The sequence below is a fragment of the Symphodus melops genome (genome assembly GCF_947650265.1).
Source record: "Symphodus melops genome assembly, chromosome: 11".
Taxonomy (NCBI): domain Eukaryota; kingdom Metazoa; phylum Chordata; class Actinopteri; order Labriformes; family Labridae; genus Symphodus; species Symphodus melops.
In genome coordinates this window covers 16,963,083-16,985,039 of record NC_136701.1, presented here as the reverse complement: position 1 = coordinate 16,985,039, position 21,957 = coordinate 16,963,083, and the positions used below count along the sequence as shown (strand labels likewise).

At 38.0% G+C, this 21,957-nt stretch overlaps 1 protein-coding gene and 1 long non-coding RNA gene across 2 annotated transcripts in view; one reads left to right on the top strand and one right to left on the bottom strand.

Moving 5' to 3' along the window:
* rxfp2a (relaxin family peptide receptor 2a) overlaps nucleotides 1-10,577 on the top strand; it is a 35,465-nt gene extending 24,888 nt beyond the window's left edge. Inside the window, exons 11-20 of the mRNA XM_079355266.1 lie at nucleotides 990-1,061; nucleotides 2,543-2,617; nucleotides 4,570-4,641; nucleotides 4,716-4,787; nucleotides 4,911-5,140; nucleotides 6,555-6,700; nucleotides 7,432-7,527; nucleotides 8,893-9,061; nucleotides 9,327-9,545; nucleotides 10,021-10,577. Of these exons, the coding sequence (XP_079211392.1) occupies nucleotides 990-1,061; nucleotides 2,543-2,617; nucleotides 4,570-4,641; nucleotides 4,716-4,787; nucleotides 4,911-5,140; nucleotides 6,555-6,700; nucleotides 7,432-7,527; nucleotides 8,893-9,061; nucleotides 9,327-9,545; nucleotides 10,021-10,286 (1,417 nt within the window). The 3' untranslated portion in view covers nucleotides 10,287-10,577. The remainder of the gene's footprint in view (nucleotides 1-989; nucleotides 1,062-2,542; nucleotides 2,618-4,569; nucleotides 4,642-4,715; nucleotides 4,788-4,910; nucleotides 5,141-6,554; nucleotides 6,701-7,431; nucleotides 7,528-8,892; nucleotides 9,062-9,326; nucleotides 9,546-10,020) is intronic.
* LOC306831279 lies at nucleotides 9,467-12,031 on the bottom strand. The gene is made up of 3 exons (XR_013780067.1): nucleotides 10,677-12,031; nucleotides 10,184-10,304; nucleotides 9,467-9,542 (listed from the first exon to the last, which is right to left on the bottom strand). It is a non-coding gene; the product is annotated as an uncharacterized lncRNA (long non-coding RNA).
* Between the last annotated feature and the right edge of the window lie 9,926 nt (nucleotides 12,032-21,957).

The following is a 21,957-nucleotide window of genomic DNA, read 5'->3' as shown; positions in this document are numbered from 1 at the left end:
AAGTTTCAGTCTATACTATAAATTCTTATAAAGCAGTGACCTTACAAGTGATGGGAGAGGTTGGACTCTGTCAGAGCAGCTAACAGAGCTAAGGCTCAGGGGAGGTGAGGCTGAGCTCTAAAAAGGGAACACAATCGCTTTAAAAGGCAGAGAGAAAACAATCATATGAGGTTGGTGTGAATAAAGCAGCATCTGAACTGCTGAAGGTGGAGAAGTGTTTTCACCAGAGTGCAGAGTGAGATAAATTATGGTAATCATGGAATGCATTAGTCCTGTTTTTGTAGTTCCTCAGATGAAAAAGGAGGCTCATAACACTAGTTCTCAACCTGACAGCACCATCATGACACATTAGATATCAAAGGTGAAGTCAGATTTTTACAATTCAACCAAAATGATGGTCTTCACACCAAATGTGACCAGAATATAACAGAGACTGTTAGCAGTGATCAAGGAACAAGTAGGAGAAGTTAATTTAGAACCCTGCAGTGAAGAGAAAGTACAAAGCTGTCTGCTTTATGTCTAAAAAGCTGATTTTAAAAGAAAGCTTTCTCCAAACTTGTGATAAAGGCTGAACCCAAAAAAATACGACCTTTACTACTCAGTAAAAGTGTGAAGTTCGCAGAAAAAGTTTACGAGGCTTGAGGACCATCCACCATCAATTCATTCAGTCCACACAAATAATCTGCAGATTTTCTTTTGACTTCCACAGGCTGCTTGTATTGTGAGCTTTGCACAATTTCACAAGATTTAATAACCCACATAGTCTTTTTTCAGATCCATCAACTCAAATGTTAATGTGTATTCCATATGAGCATCAATATGAATTAGTAAATATATACAACAGGAGAAGTTTTGCTGCAGCACAGAAGGGGAGTAAAATGTATAGATCCTAAAAGAGATGAGATTGAACCGGGTCCCAGCTGTAGTCCACCACTTGACTGAACACCATTAGGCACTTTGGTGTCTGACAGCAGCTCTGTTGTGTTCAGGTTACTGATGGACAACAGGATCGGAAGAGTTCCTGAAAACACCTTCCAGTCTCTGTGGAAACTGGCTGAACTGTGAGTGTCTTGATTCTTTTCTCTTTGATCAATTCTCTGTCGTGAAATAATTCAGAGAGAAGATAGGGGTAATCCATCACCGGGCTTCAATGGAGGAAAAAAATAAATCTGTTTTTGGTTCTTTCCTGCTCTGGTGGTGGTGGGGTTTCTTGTCTTACATAGATTTTTCATAGCCCTTCACAAACTTAATTAATTTGTAACTCATCCATGTTTTCTCATCCTGCTCTGAACGGTACATTTTAATCTAAAACATGACGCAGCAAATCAGGGTTACATTTATTTCAAATAATAATTGAATATATACTTTGGCTGTTTGTCATTTAGTGGTCAGACTGCATGAAACGATTTTCCTCATTAAATCTCTTTCATAACATAATAAAACAGTATGAATACATTATGTTTGGAAAAGTTTTCAGTGAGAAAGATCGTCTGTTAAGCTTGAAAACAATATTTTCTTGTTAGGGTTTTGAGGGATTTGCAGATGAACAGAGTTAATGTGAAAGAACTAGAAAAGGAGATCAAAAAGTACCACAGTGCATTCAGGGTTTCAAAGATGCAATGAAATGTTGAGATTAAAATCAATTTAATCAATTAACTTACTATCGAATTGAACATTGAATGATAATATTAAATTAAATTATAAACAATGAATTAGTAAGGATGCAGAAATTCTTTCAACTTTTTTTTAAACGTTTTCTTTTTAAATATGGATCTCATGGATGATGAAGAAAGCAACGACTGTCATATTGATTGCTTGTTTTGTTCTGTTTGGGTGGTGGTGTTTTTTTGTCAAAATAAAATAAATAAATAAATAAAAGTTGATGACGGTATGAGGTGCCAAGAAGTGTTTGAATTTGAAGTGACAGGATTTATAATTGTATGGTAAAAAACGTTCAGAACCAGATTTTGGATCTTTGAATAACGGTAATAGCCTTTAAACCCCAGTAATGGTGAGTCTCTAATTACCATATTGGACATCTAAGCACACTAAAGACAGCTCTGTAAATACCAGAGAGTGGACACTAACATCTCATCAATAGTGGCGCAGTGTAAAACTCAGTCGATATCTGTCAGCAGCTCTGTGCAGGCCGACTAATGGCTCAGTAAAGTGTTCACTTTCTAGTTTATTGTCGAGCTTTATGGTTTTTCTTTTATCATCATATTCTACATTCCATTACAATGAGCTACAATTAACTTAAAAAAAAAACACAACAAAAAACGTTTTGTTCATTTAAATAAAATAATCTCAGGAAAAAAATCAGCTTTAGAAAAATTGACAGTGGGGAAATAATTTTCAGTTTTTATAATGTAATCTTCCAGACACGAAGAAGAAGATGATTGATGATATCAGATTATATGATGATATGCTTTCTGTGTTCAGGAATGAACATGTGTGCTATTCCTATGAGAACGTGTGTGTATGTCAGATTTCATTTCTCTCAGTCGGAATTGTCTCTTTTTCTCTTTTCCTCTGTGTTTAGGAATCTGTCCAGCAACAGGATAAAGGACCTGCCAAAAAACACTTTCAAGAGCCTCTCCAAGTCGCTCCTTAAACTGTGAGTAACTGATAGTATCTGTCAGCGAGCGATGTGTGTCCTTGTGGGAGGATTAGAGATCATGTTGAAGTGGAGTTTATTCACTTTAAATTGCTAAGGGTATTTTTTTTAGGCTGGATTCAGAGAAGACAACTCATCTTACTAACATGCCTCTCAGTAGAAAGATACTCCGCACATTGTATTTATGTGAGGAAGAAGGCCTATGTTGTTGATATTGACTTTACTTTTTTTCCTTTTATGCTACTTTGCCTTTCTGACAAAACTCCAAAGGACAACTTTGCACTTTTTCCTCACTAAATGTGTTCGACAGGTAGACACTCGATACTTCACAAGTACTTAAACTCGACAAAACTTTCATCCGTTTTAATTTAGTGTATTCTCTAAAGCAGCACGTTATGTGTAAGTGTTGTAGTAAAGACTACAGAGACATGCCCGAGACCGAGACAAGGCCAAGACAAAAATCATATCCTATCACTGAAAAAACATCACAATTATTTGACTGACAAGTCCAGTTAAACTGTTGATCTGTCCTCAAAACATGTCAGCGTTCAAGATGTTTAACTGACGCCTGTTTTTCCAAATCCATTCAGAAACCCAAATCAATTATTTCTGAAGCATTTTGCTCTTTTCTGCAGAAACATTTAATGTTTAATTACTTTGCCTCTTTGGAAAACATCAAAGAAATGTGAGACCAATGTGAATGCGCCAACACGCTATGACTTGTTAAAATGTCTCTGCTGTATTTTTCTGCTAAAAAGTCCATCCACAATTCCTGCGAAGATGACTCGCACCAAGTGTTCTTTAGTGTGACTTTACAGTTTAAGAGAAACACAAAGCTGCTTAAAAGCTGTTGATGATGTGAAGTAAGGGGCAATGACCCCGTCACATCTCCAGTCAGAGTACTGCTTCATAAACAATGTAACAATGAGTTACATTGAGTTATTTAGCTCCAAACTCTCTGTTCATTAGTGGAGAGCCTCAAGCTATAGAAAACAATTTGCTCAGTGAACAACATGTCTGGAATATATTTTATCACGAAAGTTAAACTTTTCTAATTAAATGGACTCAGAAAACTGTTTTCACATCAACTTGGAATGAGCATTACTTACAAGTCATTTAAACTGTCATGATGTGTTTTTTGTGTCAGTCCAGTTTTTATATCAGGCTAAAGAGTATTTAGTGCGTTGATTTGTGGTTTCTGTTTGGACGGTGGCGTAAGTTAACTACTGTTTACCTGTGTGTTCCCGCTTGCTCTGGAATTTCAGAGGAGTAATGTACCTCATCAATCTGGCAAACTCATCAAAGGACTTTGAGATTATTCATTTTGCCATCACATTAACACCTCTGCTGACATCTCTGAGACAGACAGCACATTACACATTTGTATCAAGGTCAATAAAAACTTTGATTATTCCTTATTTTTAAATATCTCTCCTTGTCATAAAAGAGCTGCACAGAAAACACATGCAGTGGAATTGTATTGATCAATGAATCCTCTGGCAGTTTTCATGAAAGCAGCAGGACTTTACTCGTTCTTTTTTCACTTTGAAACTCTTTTAAAATAATGTTTTACCTTTTGTAAAGACAGTTACAAAAGGTCTACCGCCACCTCCATTAGGGTTAGAAAAGAAAAGAAACTGCAAGGACACTTAACGGCTAGTTAAAGTACCGTATAGTTGTTTAGAAATATAATGCAATGTAACAGGCTGCATAAAAATACAGCATACTACTAGGTAATACCAGGTGCAGTACTCCATTTAAAGTGTGCCATAGAGCTATACAATAGTTACATTTATAAAGAATTAAATATGTACAGAATTCTGATCCCCTACAAAGTTTAATTTGAAAGGCTGCAGGAAAAAAAAGAATCTGGATTGTACTGTCGTTTAGCAGCATGTTCCATTTCACCAGAGCACACATAATTGACTTTGTCATCTGTTTGTTTCTTGCAGAAACATCTCCCACAACTCCCTTCTCCGCATTCACCCCAGCCACTTCAGCCACTTGACTCATCTTCAGTCTCTGTGAGTTAAAACATGCTCAGTGAAACTGCTCTCTGCAGACTGTGTGGTTGTAAATTAAGCTCTCTTTTCTTCAGGGCGTTGGAGGGAATAGAGATCCCAGACATCCAGTCCAAAATGTTCCTTCCCATGAAGAACCTCTCCCACATGTACGTTCAAGCACGACAGTCAAGGGGAAAAAAACAACAACTGTATTTCGCTTTTATGTTAAACACTGTCTGCCTTCTGCTTGCACTTCTCTACTTGTATATTATCTTTCCTGTCCCCATCAGCTACTTTGAGAAGTTCCAGTACTGCTCCTATGCTCCTCATGTCAGGTCATGTAAGCCTAACACAGATGGCATCTCATCCTTTGAGGACTTGCTGGCTAACATGGTGCTGCGGGTGTCTGTCTGGGTCATGGCATTCATTACCTGCTTCGGTAACCTCTTAGTCATCGGCATGAGGTCCCTGATACGAGCTGAGAACAACCTGCATGCTGCCTGCATCAAAGTCCTCTGCCGTGAGTGCTCACACACTAGACTCGATAATGTTGTGCAATATACGATCAAGGTATCATCTAAGGTTAGAAAGAGGAAAAAATTAACTAAACAAAAACTGTACCAAAATGTTTCATGTTTTTATTCTAAAAATTAAAAATAATAATAATAATAAAAATCAAAAAAAAAAAATTATGCATTTTAGCTGTCTAGTTTAGTCTCTCACCTTGAAGATGAAAGAAAACAAGAATTTGATTTTTGTTAGTTTAATTTTATTACTATTATTTTTGGGGGATTTTACTATGCTTTTATTTTAATGAACAAAAGATAGAGTTGGAAAGAGAGATAAAAAAAAGAGAGGAATAACATGCAATAGAGTGCAGAGGGCTGGAGGCGAACCCGGGCCGCTTGCTTTGAGGACTATAGCTTCTGTACATGGGATGTGTGACGTGACTGCTGGGCTATCTGGCATTTCATCCAATCTGTTTGAAGGGCAATCAAATGTATGTTGTTAGAACATATTGTACTGTAGTGTAAATTAAATGAGGCACACGCTAAAGAAAAAACCCTTTTAATGCTTGGTATAATCTGATACATTTGAATCAAGCATGGGAATAAAAGATATACTTACTGTACAAGGAGATCCAGGCCTAAGGAGCCCTGAGTACATGAGTTGTCACAGTAAATCATATAGTTTAATTGAGCAATTTAAAATCATTTGTCATGATGACAATGTGGATAATAAAAAAATGAACAGTGCTCCAACAACGTTCTGGAGACAGTTTAAGTGGCATTAGGAGTTCCTGTCATTTAGCATAAGGTTCAAAAGCATCCAGACCTAACAGATGGATAACATTTTGTAATAGCTCTGATATTCTTACAATTAATGGAATTCCTGCGTTTTTCACAAATCAGCACTTGTCTGAGCACATTGTTGTCAGCTGTGTAAACAGTATATTTATTTTATAAAAAGTATGAAGGGAACTAACCTTATAATAAAATGTTACATCAAACAGAACATTCAAATGATCTAACAAACAGTCAAACAAATGCTGGCAAATTATATGCATGTAAAATCCCCAAAACCTGAGTGAGATGCATAATTTCATTTTATGTGTGAAATTGAGCTCTATATTTAAAACTTCAGCTTCAAAGAGACGATGTTATCTTCAGAATTTACCTCCAAGCAATCTCATACATTTACATTTTAGTCCTTGTTCACAGTTTGTCTACTTTTTATCTCCTTCGTTTGCCTTGATTGTCAGTTCCTCTGTCTTCAGTTCTCTTCATGCTCACTTTATTTAAATGACCCCCGGACTTCACTGCATTATAAATAAGGTTTAATAAAAGAGAGAAAAGTTGGGGTACCAGCAGGTGATAAATGAACTCCTCACTGCACATTGCCCTCTGTTAATGTCACTATCTCTTATCGTGCAGTTGCAGACTGCCTCATGGGTGTGTATCTCTTTTTCGTGGGAGTGTTTGATGTGAAGTTCAGAGGGCAGTACAATCGTAACGCTCTGCTGTGGATGGAGAGCGTGGAGTGTCGGACCATTGGATTCCTGGCCATGCTGTCATCAGAGGTAATTACAATCGGTAAACATCAACTGAAGTATTTATACGAACAGAGAAAGTTGCTATCTGCTGTGTTTGGTGAAAGCTGAGAACACAATAACATAACACAATGTTTTTTGCATTTCACATCCGAGGTGTATCTTATATTTTTAAGCTTCCACACTCACATTCTGCTCAGGCTGCACCTTCACTAATCGCCCCTAAGCTGCTGCTTTCAGCAGTTTTCCGGCCTGTTATCCACTCCCTTTGTAATCTCAAATACGAGTTTTCCATGGGAGAATTGAATCATTTCTCTTATCGTCAATTACTTTTGAAAGTCTGTTATATGATATGATTGTGTGTGCCTGCAGAAAGCGAGCCTTTAGCAGTGAATGCATTCTAAATGTAACAGTGTAAACATTCACGATTTATTAGTCTGAATGAATCTGTTTACTGGAGTTGTTGCTCTCTGAAATGGGGGACTTAATAACAGTTCTATCCTCCCCCAAGACTTGACGTTTGTGAGCTTATTGGAAATATTTTCATGTAATGTGGCATGAGGTTTTATGAAATATGATAGTAGACTGCAGAGACTACATGAATGAGTCTGATAGTAAAAGCAGACTAACGTTTCTGAGGCTTTTTTAAGCAGCAAACTTCAAGCCAATGTTTTCCGTTTGTGAGCTTACTGTTACAAAAATGTCTGTAAAAGATGGACAGGAACATTTTTGTTAAAAGTTCAAATGTTTTTTTCATTAAGGTGTCGGTCCTTCTTCTGACCTACCTGACTCTGGAGAAGTTTCTGGTCATTGTTTTTCCCTTCAGCAATCTGCGCCCAGGCAAACTTCAGACTGGGGTGAGTTACACTGTTAGGAGAGCAAAGACAGTTTCTGCTGAATGGTCTAATGAAGCATTGACAACATTAATTTATTTGGGGAATCTCTTAAACAACCTCAGATTTGTCTTACTTCCTTTTTCAGTTGTTAATAATCATAAGACCTCATAGTGTGAACACATTGTATATTGTTGTTTTTCCTTTACAAAGCAGCTGTGTTATGCATTTAATGTTGTGTGCAGCACTCAGTCATATAAAGTTGGAAGACTCATTGTCCTTTGTGTTAGCCATATTTAGAAGTAGACAAATTAAATTATCTTACAGCAAGGCACCTCAGAGCCATGAATCAGTTTGAAAGTGAAACATTATAGCTTCGGGTCCCAATTATTACCACAGAAATCGGCTTCCTCTTAAGTCACCTTGTGTACAAAAACATCTAATTAGGAATTCTCAAGAGCGATTGACATCAAAGAAGACTCTCATCAAATATGTGATTACATTTTCACACCGACCCTGAGTCTTTCTTCCCATCTCTGGAGTTAAGCTCAACTTCTTTAAAATGCTGGATTTAGGAAAAAGGGAAATGACAAAAACCTGGCACCATACAATAAATAACAAAAAGGAGTATAATATATTTGGCAGAACCTCTATTTCATTAATGTTACACATTCCCTGCAAAGCAAGTTTAAAAGCATCACGACAGAGGAAAGAAAAGATACATTATTATAAAAAATCCAGTATTGCTTATTCAGAACGATGTATAGGTTCTTAAAATTGTATTGGGTCTGTTTATAACAAACGACTACCATAGATAATCAGCTCAGTGCACACACAAATCTTATTGCTTTAAAGTCCCTGTGACTGTAAGTCTTACGTCCCACTGACACAGATTTACCTCCTGGTCTTACTCTTACCAAAACGAATTCTTAATAATCCACCCCGGGAACTGCCTCGAAACATCCATTCAGATTCATAGAGCTGTAAACTCTCCACTTCTGACCTGTCACCTCTCACTATTATTCTACCGATGAACTCTTGCCAAGGCCTCCTGTTGACACTGGAACCTAGAACGATGACCTCTTCTTTAACATCTAAATGTTATTGTTATCTAATTGTTATCTAATTGTTGTCTAATTGTTATCTAATTGTTATCTAATTGTTATCTAATTGTTGTCTAATTGTTATCTAATTGCGATGAAGGATTCGCTCTCAAGCAGAATTCTCATTACTGCTAATTAAACACCTCGTGTAAGCTGTGGTGAAGTAAATGACACTGAGAGTGTGAAAATGAAATGAGGTAACAGGTTGTTTCTATCACTTTTACTTTGGGCTATGAAAATGCTTTTCCAGAAATCTTAACCTGCATGTTTCTTGTCCTGCTGTCAGGTGGTCCTGGCCTCTATCTGGCTGCTCGGGTTCATTATTGCTGCTGTGCCCCTCTTGAATGAAGACTTGTTTGGAAACTACTACGGCCGAAATGGAGTGTGCTTTCCTCTGCACTCTGACAGGCAGGAAAAATCAACAGCCAGGGCCTATTCAACGGGGATTTTTCTGGGTAAATTAAAAATAAAATATCTTTCCGTGAATACTGCCTTTAGCTTGTTACAGCAGCTCAGGACAAATGTTTGCACTTTGCCAAGTTTGCAGAGTACAGTGAGTACAGCATAATAAACAATGTGCTACTATTAATTGTAATAATCAGATCAGCTATATACACCATGCACACATTTTACTTATTTAGATACAGAGACATAAGTGCCAATGACTTTTGCTTATTCCTCCACTGCCTCTAAGTGTGAATAGCTTGTGCATTTCTTCAGGGCTAAACCTGGTGGCATTCCTGGTGATCGTCTTCTCCTACTCCAGCATGTTCTACTCCATCTATAAAACTGGCATCAATGCCACAGACCTGAGGAGCAGACTGCACAGAGATGTGGCCGTGGCCAACAGGTTTTTCTTCATAGTGTTCTCTGACGCCCTCTGCTGGATTCCCATATTTTTGGTGAAAGTCCTCTCATTAATGGAGGTGGAGATACCTGGTGAGAAGAAAATTAAGAGTTTTAGTTTTATGATGTTTGAACCCTTATTACTGTAAAACTTAAATTTACAGCCTGAATTATTATCTACTTCAGTCTATCAAATGACCCTGCCTTTAGTTGGGACATGCGTCACGATTAGATGGTCATTTACTGTTTTTTAAACAAAGCGTGTGTAGCAAAGATGGGAAACACTATAAAATTGAGAATTTGTGGTGCTTACACGCCGCCTACCAAATAGGGCACGGGTGGCTGTGGAAATGGAAACGGGATCGGGCTTAATCGAACCAAACTGTACCGATCCGTACCGGACTGCTGTGTGGAAACGGGGCTTAAGTGACAAAACGTAAAGCAACACCAGGCTAGGAAAAGGGAAAAGCTTTAACTTGAAGTTTTACATTGTATAAAAAATGCATTATGAAAACAACCACACATCTCTTCACATCAAATTATTGACTTTTCTCCTATTCTCTTTCAGGCACTATCTCCAGCTGGGTTGTCATTTTCATCCTACCCATTAACAGTGCTTTGAACCCCATCCTGTACACCTTGACTACCAGCTTCTTCAGAGAGCAGGTAGAACTCTTACTCTGTCATTGGCAGAGGAGACACAACTTAAAAAAAGGGAGCAAAAGCCTCACCTCTTCCACCATCTTCATGGAGACAGCGAGGGCTCCTTCATACCAGCCTTCTGCCTACCTCCAGGAGGCATCTCTGACTGGGCCAGACCCTCGTTACGCCTGAGGGAGGAAGGAACTTTACCTGACAAACAAACGGGTCAGACACCCACAGCTGGAGGCCTTTGACATGTTGTAATGAGACAGGCCTGTGTGTTAAGCAGTTTACATTTTTATCATCCCACAAAGAAAAAAAAAACTCAGAGCACCTTGGAGGTCTTCTCAAAGTCACATAGGCTTCTGGACACAAGTAGCACATGATCAAAGCTCTAGCCTCATGATTGGTGGATGAATCTTTGCTCTACTTCAGCCATGTGATGCTAATCAGACTCTGCACTAAGGAATGGATTTCAGCAACAAAAAAAAACAAAAACTTGTAATTCATCAAATCCCCCCCCCCCCCTTGTGTATAAAAGCTGTTTTAGTCAAGGATTAGAGAAAAGAATAAAATACTCACTGCCCTGCTTTGAGTGTTACATCAGTGAGTTTAGATCACGGTCATTGAGTGTAAATTTACATGCAATGTGAAACTTCGAGCCAACTTAAGTCTGCTAACGCAACAATGCAAGCCACAGGTGATTGCAGCTTGAGCAAAGGACAATTTTGTCCACCGCTTGTGCTTGAAACCTTCATGCTGGTGCTCAAGGGCGACATCTACTGGATCAAAAAGTCGCCCATTCTTCCTCTAACAATTGTATTTGCTTTCATTGAATGTGCACAAAAACAAATGGCAATTCATTTGTAAATGTCAGTGCCAAAATCCTCCAAAACAATTAATACACCATATTAGTTGTGGATTATGCTGACCAAATAATCCACAGTATTTATTATACATTCCTCTGTACACCTGCTCTCTGTTGCCTCATCTTTTTCTGTCAGGACTATCTTACTCTATCCTTCATCAGGCTTTAAAACCTAACTATTTTCCGTTCTCTAATAGCCCTTTTAAATGTAAATGACTTGCAAATGTTAGGGATACATTTACATTTTCAGCAAAATGTGTGAATATGCAAATTATACAGATGCCATAATTGTATTAAATTCATGAAACAAGTCTGGAAACCAAATGAATTGAATCTTTTGAAAGTGATCTTACCAAGATTAAATGTCAGGAGCTAAATGTGAAAAAAGACAGTAAACTGAGCTATAAAATTTAAAACATAAAGATAACATCTTGTTGTCATAGTGATTTTTAAGGAACATAAACTTGTTGAAAATGGTTGAAAGTATAGAGAGACTTAACCATCGACAATCCCTGCATGTTTTTCATCAGTTATGTGTGGAAAATGATGCCTTGCCATATTTTTTATGATTTCTTTTTTTATATATCATGGCATTACCGGTAATTAACATTTTACTAAATCGTCTGGTAGAAGACATCAATTCTTGTGCATGCACAATAAGTGCTCCTATTATTTTTAATTCTGAACCTGTGTTTTAAATCATCTTGTTACTGTGGAAACAGTGCTCTATATAAATCATTGATTATATTGTTGTCACTGATGACATTTGGACTGTTCTTGCTATTTTTTATTTATGCTTTTTGATACTTATCTATAATGTTCTTTTGCTGCCTTTGGCAGAAAGTGAAAGACAATCATCAATAGTTATAAAATGATGTAATAAGAGCAGGTGAAGAGACAAGACTGTTGAACGGTTGTACAAAGGCAGTGAAGCCCCCTGGGGATGAACCAAGAACCACAAGCTTCTATTATGCCTTGAAGTTTGTTTTTCTTCTTCTTCTTTTTTTATTATTTGCTGCAGAAGACCGCCATTACTGTGGATGCTATGTTTATTATTGTGTTTGTTGTTTGTTACTCCCGAGATGACTTCTAAATTAAAATAAAAAAGACAAGGAAAAAACATGAAAGTATTTTAAATGTGCAGCCTTTGTCTCAGCACACATACACAAACACACAGTAAACAGTTATTTAAAAAAAAAAAAAAACAGCGATGTACTTGTTAATATTACAAGGTTCCTGATAAAGAGTTGACTTATGTCCACAGGGTATTTTATTCATTACTTCACGAAAAAAGAAATATGGTATTTGGGGGTTAAACAATGAACAAGGTCACTGCTTGGGACAGACACATTGATGTTGCAGTTAAAAGGCATGCGCAATTTGTAATGATTCTGTAGTCATGTACATTTAACTTATATCTGATAAAATGTATTCAATATAAATGCGTCCTTGATTTTGTGGCAATTATTTAAGTAACTTTCAAACAAAAATGTTAAAGATAGTATCTGCTTATTTTTGTTGCATTAAAGAAAGTGCGGATGATTTAACTCAACAATTTAAAATACTGTTTTGATCTATAACAGCTAAGAACTGTAGTTAGCAATGCATGGTGGGATGCTTACCTTGAAGCAAACTGACAGAGGCCATAAAAAGTATAATGATGTGTTAAATTGCAGGACACTACAGTATTTTTCTTTTTTTAAAAAGAGGGTGTTGCCTTGAGTACTTGAGTACTTGAGAACTTGAGTCAGTAGTGTTGTATATTAGGTTGTTTGTCTTGTTTTTCTAAGTTAGTGTTCTTTATGAAAATACTGCCATCAAATCCTGAATCTTTGGAGGATCATTTGAATAGCAGTTTTCAGAGAAGGAAACACAATATGGAGGACATGAACTACACACAAACGGATTACAGATTATAGTCATACCAAAGGTTGATATATAAAAATTAGGGGTGGGACTTGATTAAAAAATGTTTACTTGTCAACTCAGGGCTTTCTAATTAATGTATCGAAATTGATAGCATTTTAAGTGCATCACAATATTGGCCCTATATACTGCAACACTTTTAAATCTAAATGGATTTTCGTGGATGAATGAATGCAATGCCTGCCATTTTACTTGCTTCTCAGATTCATAAAGCTGTTGGATCTTGTTTGAAATCGTTTTTCTGCACAGCAGTTGGAACGTTGGATCACATGTTGCTAACACATTTTCTAACGCCTTATCTTCTACCACTAATAGTGGTCTACATTCCAGAGCAACCAATTTAGTGAGTTAATTTGTAAGTTTATCAGACGTTGAATTACTAATGTTGGTCCTGAAGCCAGTCATTTGGTCGAGTTGAGGCTGTAAATGCTTCTTGTTTGTACTTGTGACGGAGCTAGCGTGAGGCTATCACGAAGCTAGCGCAGAGCAATGACAAACAGTTCTGAGCTTAATAAAGGTTAATGTGGGCATACTGTAAACTGTTAAACTGAAACAAGTAAAATAAAATGATTACATTTATGTATAGGGTTTTTATGGTGTTTTTTTTATTTTATTTTTTATTTTCCCTCTAAACCGGTAGCCGAAGAGAGGAACTCACCCTCCCCCGCCCCCCAGGAGGTGTGACGAGGGGTAAGGAGAGGTCGCGCAAAAAAAAAAAATGGGTGTGTACACATAAATTTAATTTAAAAAAAAAAAATCTTTTTAAATCAAACAATTACAATTTCCCTCCAACAATCAAACACAAAACCTTGTCGCTTCTGTTTTAATAACATCATCAGTCATAATTGTGGCACAGGAGAATTGATTGAAAAAATGTGGGTAAACAATTACTGGTATTTATTTTTTTCTTAGATCAAACAATTACTATTTTCCTCCAACATGTCTGCATTAATAACTGTATCGCAATCGTGGCACAGGAGAATGTATACAAATACAATTTAAATTTTAACTATGTTTTGCACGATTGCTGTTTGGAGTTTTACAAACACTCAGTAACTGTCACCCTTGTCCTCTCAAAGTGTAGTTCGACCACTTTGGCTGTTGTAGCTGAACTAACATGTCTTGTTGGTTTTGTTCAAAGGTTTTCCAAGAAGACATGTTATCGTCCAGAAGAAGTCTCCTGCAGTCAACTTGTGTCCATGCTATTGAAGAAACCCACTGACTCTGAATGGGATTTCATACAGGTCAGCCTGCTCTCTTTCATTTCTCTCTCCAAGTGTTGTTCTAATTTTGCCACATTAAGTCACATGAGAAATGGTATTATTGTCTTTATAAGCATTTCTTTTGAGTATGTAGAGTTTATTTTTGATTAATTATGAATATGTAGTTTTTTATTTTTTTTTGTTTGAAAGAGCGACGCTGGAAGAATGCTGCAGAGAGGAACAGTGACAAGCCATTTGACATATGAGTCTCTCCTCTCTACACACCCAGACATACTACATAGTGCAGTAGCAGCATTCACGTTGACATTGCCCTTACAAATAACACAAACTCTATTTAAATTGTTTATACGTTTGAATTGCTTATTTTGTATATCACATTAAAGCATATTTTAGGCCGTTGTGTGTAGCCTACAGAATAATGAAATTGTATTCTTAGTTGCATTGATATTATAAATCTTTAAAATGCTGAATTTAGTTATTTTATTATCTACAGCATTGGTGTCAAACTCCAGTCCTGGAGGGCTGGCTTCCTCAGACTGTTAGATATCTCCCTGCTCGGACGCAGCTGAATCCAATGAGTGACTCGTTATCAGGCTTCTGCAGCGCTTGATGACAGCCCATTGGTTTAAAGCAGGTGTGTTAGAGCAGGGAGACATCTAAAAGTCTCAGGAAGCCGGCCCTCCAGGACTGGAGTTTGACACCTGAGTCATTCCTGCTATTCGGTGCCATTTCAGCTCGATACCTTTTCATAAAAAAATGTCAAAATGTTCATGATTTCAACATTTGATCTGAAGGAGGGCTTTATAAACTATCAGAAAATGATATTAGTCCAGCTCAGGATATTATAATCTATTAATTTTAGATAGATTCTTTCCGTGTGACAGAGGTCAAATGTCCACCCTGTTACCAGACATTATCATCTCTATTACGTATTGTTTTGAAAACCCAGTCATATTCTTAATTACATTTTCTTAAAGCTCAAATGTCCCTTTCTTTACACTGGAAAAGCATTGTAACATTTTACTTCTTGAACAAGCTTTATCTTGAAAAAGCTGTTATAGCTTGACGTAAAACGTAATTCTTACATATGTCTTTTAGAAATAAAAGGAAGTTTGACGGAATTTGAAAAATGTTTTAATTGATTGTATTTCACCAATTTATTCCCTGCAAATAACCACAAAGATAAACATCATATTGTTGTATTTTATTTTATTAATATCCCAAAAACACATGGGTAACAGGGTGGACACACACACATGCACCATTTAATGAAATATTGTCAATGAAAATATGGAGACCCCAGGAAGAGTAGCTACTGTTTAACACAGAAGCTACTGGGGATCTTAACAAATAAACAAAATTACCAAATAAGTTCCTATTATTAAAGAAATACAATTCATCTACCCCACCGCCTGACCAAAACAGGAATCTTTCCACCTCAAACTTCATATTTACTCCCTACCCATTAAACAACATAGGAAGAAAAAAATTACTGTTACTAACCAACAGATGTTTGAGGAAACGCTAACTATTTTCCTAACCAGATCCCAAGATTCTTTTCTAAGAAACTCCATAGTTTCTTCTCAAGCTGGAAAGACCTCTTATTCAGAGGTAGTGGCTTCTTCATAAGGCACACAATCTGGTCATCTCTGTACCAGCTGATGTCTTCTTGTGGACCTGACCAGAAAAATTTGTTGGCCCCATTCTTATGCATGCATTTTACTTTGACATCATCTTCAACTTTCAGGATGATTCCTGGGTAAAGCTCCCCATCATAGCTGACAATGCACCACTGCCCAATGCATTCTGTGGAGATGGCCTTGATGGTTCAGAGGAATGTCTGCTGTCCTCTTCTTCAAGGCAAACCACTTTGAGATCAAAACAAGCACAATCAATCACACCTTTATCTGCTTGGCACAAGCAAGTTATTTCCCGGTGTTTAATTTGTTCTGATATTTTCTTTTTCCTTCCGTCCTCCCTGTCCCTTCTCCATTTCTCCCTCTCTGTTTTCAGGTAATTTAACCTTTTCACAGGGTCTGCATCACGACGTGCCCTGTAACGCTGCTGCTTTTCCGCAGCAGACATTGGTGCCATTTTTCTAACAAATACATGTATACTGATTTAAATAATTGATTTTTAAATAATGATTATAATAGAGAATACATAATACACTTATAACAAATGCCAAAACATACCGCAAACACAAATTCATTCACTGTGTCCACCCTGTTACTGATCATAACAGTAACAGGGTGGACGGTAACAGGGGGGACATTTTATCCTAAACCTAGCCATTTCTACCCCTATGAAGGAAAATAACCTAATACAAAACGACCATTAAGGACTATTTTGTACATATTTATCATCAATATTTTCAATACCACAAAAAAATACTGTTTTCCACTAAATATAAGGGTAACAGAGTGGACATGTTATGCTTTACCACATCTATAAACAATTATAAAACAATGAAAAAAAGGTTGACAAAAGAGTGATACTCACTGGGCTACTTGTTGATGTTTCCCTCCAAAAATGTATCACTTCTTGAGAGCATAGCCTAAGAGTTCTGTTACCATGGGAACATTTAGGGGGCGCGTCCAAAGGGACTCTCACCAGAGTAACAGGGTGGACAGTCAATTCAGGGACACAATGTCTTTTAATGATTTTATGCATTAAAATTATATAAATGACAAAAACTATTATATGATGAGCAACATTTAAAAAAAGACTACCGTAAATTCCGGACTATAAGCCGCTACTTTTTTCTCACACTTCGAGCACTGCGGCTTCTACTCCGGTGCGGCTAATGCATGGATTTTTTATGGGGGACAATGAGCTTCTGCCGCAAAAACATTTGACATCGTCACGTCGGATCTTAATATCAGTCATTTTGCGCTTCATGCACGCACCCTCATGATGGAAAACACACGGAGAAATACATATGATGTAGCTTTCAAGTTAAAGGCGATCGACCTGGCTGTCAAAGAAGCTAACAGAGCTGCTGCACGTTAAGATGACACTGACAGCGACAACAGAGACTGAGGAAGTGAGTAATGAAGTCATTCTGAGGCAGTGAATGGATGGACTTTTTCTTGTGAAATATATTACGGTCATCTTTTTCATCAGCCGTGTTACAGACACCGTCGGCTAGGCTTCGTATTGTAACGGTTCATGTTGTAAAGTCAGTAGTTGATAATGTGTTCATAATTCCGATTATGTGGAGAGTCAGTGAATGCACCAGCGAGAACGTGTTGAGTGGCTGTATGAGAGAACGCTGGGGGAGAGAGTTGGATTGTTACGGCAAGTTATGTTGCTCTCTGCTGTAAACGGCGTGGTCACTGCCGACAGTGGTCGGGTTATTAAAAGTTATTATTTGAACGCTCTCGTCGTCCTTTAACGTCCGTACGGACGCTACAGTATTTGCGGATGTTACCGGTAGCCTACGTCTGTGTAAATAGCTCTTGTTATAGCGTGGACACCTGCGGCTTATAATCAAGTGCGGCTTATATATGTACAAATACATTTATTTACTTATTTTTAGCCGGTGCGGCTTATATCCAGGTGCGCTCAATAGTCCGGAATTTACGGTATATACCAATAAAAAGAAATCTGGATTTTTTAAAATATTTATGCAATATTTATGCAATTTTAGTTGCGTAAACATGACTGGGGACATGGCATTTTAACCTGCCCTTCACTAACATGAGAGCATTTAATTTAAAGCAATCAATTCTGAGGATATATCTTTTTTTTCTATGGTAGAGTAAGATTTATACTTGAAGAAAAACGTTTCAAAAAGAGTATTGACCCAGTTTTAAACAAAATACACAATAATATGTCATGGGGACTCAAATGTCGCCGAACGTTAGGAATGACTCAAATGGCTTCAACAAAGTAAGTAAGTAAGAAAAAGAGAAAAAAGAAAGAAAGAAAGGAAAAAGAAGAAAGAGAAAAAAAGAGAGAGAGAAAGAAAAAAAGAAAGAAAAAGAGAGAAAAAAAGAGTCAGTCAGTCAGACAGTCAGACAGTCAGACAGACAGACAGACAGACAGACAGACAGACAGAGAAAAAAGTGAGAGAAAAAAAGTAAGAGAGTCAGTAAGTAAGTGAAAGTCAGTCAAAAAAAGAGAGAAAAAGTCAGTCAGTCCAAAAAAGAGAAAAAGTCAGTCAGTTAAAAAAAGAGAAAAAGTCAGTGAGTCAAAAAAGAGAGAAAAAGTCAGTCAGTCAAAAAAAGAGAGAGAAAAAAAGAGTCAGTAAGTAAGTGCAAGTCAGTCAGTCAAAAAAAGAGTGAAAAAAAGAGGGTCAGTCAGTCCAAAAAAGAGAAAAAGTCAGTCAGTCAAAAAAAGAGAAAAAGTCAGTGAGTCAAAAAAGGGAGAAAAAGTCAGTCAGTCAAAAAAAAGAAAGAGAAAAAAAGAGTCAGTAAGTAAGTAAAAGTCAGTCAGTCAAAAAAAGAGAAAAAGTCAGTCAAAAAAGAGAGAAAAAGTCAGTCAAAAAAGAGAGAAAAAGTCAGTCAAAAAAAGAGTGAAAAAAAGAGGGTCAGTCAGTCAAAAAAAGAGAAAAAGTCAGTCAGTCAAAAAAAGAGAAAAAGTCAGTCAGTCAGTCAGTCAGTCAGTCAGTCAGTCAGTCAGACAGACAGACAGACAGACAGACAGACAGACAGACAGACAGACAGACAGACAGACAGACAGACAGACAGACAGACAGACAGACAGACAGACAAAAAAGTGAGAGAAAAAAAGTAAGAGAGTCAGTAAGTAAGTGAAAGTCAGTCAGTCCAAAAAAGAGAGAAAAAGTCAGTCAGTCCAAAAAAGAGAAAAAGTCAGTCAGTCAAAAAAAGAGAAAAAGTCAGTGAGTCAAAAAAGAGAGAAAAAGTCAGTCAGTCAAAAAAAAGAAAGAGAAAAAAAGAGAGTCAGTAAGTAAGTGAAAGTCAGTCAGTCAAAAAAAGAGTAAAAGTCAGTCAAAAAAGAGAGAAAAAGTCAGTCAAAAAAAGAGTGAAAAAAATAGGGTCAGTCAGTCAGTCAGTCAGTCAGTCAGTCAGTCAGTCAGTCAGTCAGTCAGTCAGTCAGTCAGACAGACAGACAGACAGACAGACAGACAGACAGACAGACAGACAGACAGACAGACAGACAGACAGAAAAGTGAGAGAAAAAAAGTAAGAGAGTCAGTAAGTAAGTGAAAGTCAGTCAGTCCAAAAAAGAGAGAAAAAGTCAGTCAGTCCAAAAAAGAGAAAAAGTCAGTCAGTCAAAAAAAGAGAAAAAGTCAGTGAGTCAAAAAAGAGAGAAAAAGTCAGTCAGTCAAAAAAAAGAAAGAAAAAAAGAAAGAGTCAGTAAGTAAGTGAAAGTCAGTCAGTCAAAAAAAGAGAAAAAGTCAGTCAAAAAAGAGAAAAAGTCAGTCAGTCAAAAAAAGAGTGAAAAAAAGAGTCAGTCAGTCAAAAAAAGAAAGAAAAAGTCAGTCAGTCAAAAAAGAGAGAGACAGACAGACAGACAGACGTAAGTATATTAAGAGTGGTCAGTTAGACAACGCACACCCTGATTTCATCCTTCTTCAGTTCGTTTATTCGTTGTAATGGATTTAAGTACAGCGTTTCTTTGTGTGCTATGGAGTGGTGTAGTGTGGTGTGGTTGGAAATTTGTTTGCCCTTCCACTCTTTCCCCCCGAATCTTACACCTGTCCCCAATTAAAGGCCACACCTTCTCATGACATCGCTTACCCCCGATGCCAGGGAGCCATGCCCACTCATAATAACAACCATGGAAATGGGCCTTCCTCTTAGTTGAAGCAAGTGATTAGGCGTAAGAGGTTCTGGATCTGTCGCATCTTCAGATATCACTGTAATGGGGCGGTCGTTGATGACCGCTTCCACTTCACACAGAGCTGTTTGCAGGCATTCATCATCCATGGTTTGTTCCTTTGTGATGGAGTAAAGGATCTTTTTAACTATTTGGATGAGGCGCTCCCATGCACCTCCATGGTGAGAACCATAAGGAGGGTTGAATGTCCACTTGATACCTTCAGTGTGCATCGATTGTTGGATCTTGTTCAGTTTAAAGTTAGTGAGTGATTCTCTGAGTTCACGTTCCGTGCCAACGAAGTTTGTACCATTATCAGAGACAATTTCCTTTACTTGACCCCTTCTGCAGATGAACCTTCGGAGTGCTAAGATACAGGAGTCTGTATCTAGGGAGTAAGCCATCTCCTGGTGTACGGCTCTACTGGCAAGACATGTAAACAGGGCTCCGTACCTTTTTACTCTGCTACGGCCTCTCTTCACTTCAATGGGACCGAAGTAGTCTAGACCGGTGTGAGTAAAGGGTGGTAAGTCAGGTGTTATGCGTATAAGGGGTAGGTCGGCCATCTTCTGTTTCATTGCAGCACTATGCCATCGTCTGCAGATTACGCAGTTGCGGGTTATCTTTCTAGCAGTTGAGTTGGCTTTGATGATCCAATATTTCTTTCTGAGCTTTGATAGCATCTGGTTTCGTCCAGAATGACCTACTAAAGAGTGAATATGATTCAGGAGTAGACTTGAGAAATGGCTGTCGTTGGGCAGAATAGCCGGATGTTTAGTTTCCTCCGGCATTGCCGACCTGCTCAGCCTGCCTCCGACTCTCAGGATTCCGTTCTGAAGGACAGGGTCTAGTTTGTAGATCCTACTGCTCCTTTTCACAGATTGGTTCCTTTGTAAAGCAGTCACCTCGTCTTGAAAGGATTGCTGTTGGACATAGGACAAAAGGGATTCCTCTGCCTTGGTAAGATCCTCCACTGATAGTTGTTCAGTAATGTTAGTTTTTACGGATATTTGTGTGTGACCTGCTTTTTTCTGTAAACTCTGTTTTTTCAGAATCCATTTGATTTTCAGGAGCCATGCTGCTGATCGGATCAGTTTGTCCCATGATGAGAAGTGCTGAATGAAGCGAGTCAAAGGGCCTTGGCTTTTCAAAGCAATTGTAGCGAAGATAGCAGCAGGTTTCTTGATCTCCGGAACAGTGTCAGAGATTACAAGTGATATTTGAGCAGGCACTGGCCAATCTGTTTCAGGTTGCAGAAGGAAGTCAGGACCTTTTAGCCAGCGTCCCTCTCTGAGGAAAGTCTCAGTTGTAGTACCTCTTGATCCAATATCCGCTGGGTTGAGTTCGGTTCTTATGTGGTGCCATTGTGACTTGTGACTTAGATCTCTGATGGTAGATACACGGTTTGCCACATAAGTCTGAAATCTCTGTGTGTCATTTAGGATGTACTTCAGGACAGAGGTGCCGTCTGTTCAAAAGACAGAGTCGGTGAGATTTAACTCGAATTCTCTTTTTAGCATTGTGTCGATCCTAGCGGCAAGGACAGCGGCTGCAAGCTCTAGCCTTGGGATCGTTACCACCTTCAAGGGGGCAACTCTTGCCTTTCCCATCACGAATGATGTGTAAACTAATCCATTGCTGCTCGTCATTTTCAGGTAGGTGGCTGTCCCGTAACCTCGCTCACTTGCATCACAGATGTTGATGTTTGAGGGTTTTAAGCATCTGTTGACCTTCAGATTATGGATCAGGTCAAGATTTTTCAGCCAGTCTTTCCATTTTTCTGCAAAGGCTGTTGGAACTTCTTCGTCCCATCCACAGTTCAGCCTGCAGAGTTCTTGGAGTATAATTTTTCCTCTAAGCAGAACAGGTGCTAGAAATCCAAGAGGATCGTAAACTGAGTTCAGTACTGACAGGATACTTCTGCGATTAACTGACTGTTGTTTAGGGGTTATCATGAAGAAGAATGTGTCAGAGTCTATGTTCCATCTCATGCCGAGGGCTCTCTCTACAGGCAGCTTGTCTCTGTCGAGATCCAAATCTTTTACCTCCTTAGCTCTCT